The following is a 657-nucleotide window of genomic DNA, read 5'->3' as shown; positions in this document are numbered from 1 at the left end:
AGAGACCCTTCCCTACCCCACAGTCCAGGCCCCCCCCGCCCGCCGGCCATTCCTGGAAGCTGAGCTGAGCCCCCCCCCCACCGGCCGGGGCTCCCAGGCGGTTCCGGAGGCAGGCAGAGGCCGGGGGGAGGGGGTTCCGAGCGGAGGGGGTGGTGGTGCCGGTGCCCAGCTGGGACTCCGGAGGGCGGTCTGGATTGTCACCATCTGTCTTTAGCGGCTGTAGCCAAACTCGTCAGCATCGTCGGCACGGAAGTCTCCGTAGCGCCACAAATTCAGCTGCAAGAGGGAGCGAGGGGGTGGGATGAACAGCCGCGGGGGCGGGGGGAGCTTGATTGGGTGACCCCCACCAGGGGGGGGCTGGCATCCCCTCCACCCCCTCCCCACCCCCAGGGGGCCATGTCCCCTTTGCCCACCTACCCGGGCACTCTTGGCGGCTTCCTGTGCGTTCAGGTATTCCGTGATCTGCAGGAGAGAGGCCATGTCGGAGCCTGCCCAAAGCAAAGCAAAGCCAAGCCTCCCCGGCCCCGCCCAGCCCGGCCCCGCCGCCTACCACTTTCTGGAACTGCCTCTCCTTGCGGGGCTCCACCATGACCAGGCCCTCCTTCACCAGCCCCAGCCCCACGTCGCCTTTGGAGTCAGCAAACTGCAGCGTGACGT

At 68.5% G+C, this 657-nt stretch overlaps 1 protein-coding gene across 1 annotated transcript in view; it reads right to left on the bottom strand.

Annotated features, from left to right (window-relative positions):
* Positions 1-21: 21 nt before the first annotated feature.
* The window catches only part of SND1 (staphylococcal nuclease and tudor domain containing 1), a 192,397-nt gene continuing 191,761 nt past the window's right edge, over positions 22-657 (bottom strand). Inside the window, exons 13-15 of the mRNA XM_015412978.1 lie at positions 551-657; positions 418-462; positions 22-276 (exon numbers count right to left, since the gene is read on the bottom strand). The exon at positions 551-657 is cut by the window's right edge and continues 94 nt beyond it. Of these exons, the coding sequence (XP_015268464.1) occupies positions 211-276; positions 418-462; positions 551-657 (218 nt within the window). The 3' untranslated portion in view covers positions 22-210. The remainder of the gene's footprint in view (positions 277-417; positions 463-550) is intronic.

The sequence above is a fragment of the Gekko japonicus genome, unplaced genomic scaffold (genome assembly GCF_001447785.1).
Source record: "Gekko japonicus isolate JY-2015 unplaced genomic scaffold, Gekko_japonicus_V1.1 scaffold878, whole genome shotgun sequence".
Lineage (NCBI taxonomy): Eukaryota > Metazoa > Chordata > Lepidosauria > Squamata > Gekkonidae > Gekko > Gekko japonicus.
Note: the sequence above shows the minus strand (reverse complement) of the source record. Positions and strands in the feature narration are given on the sequence as shown.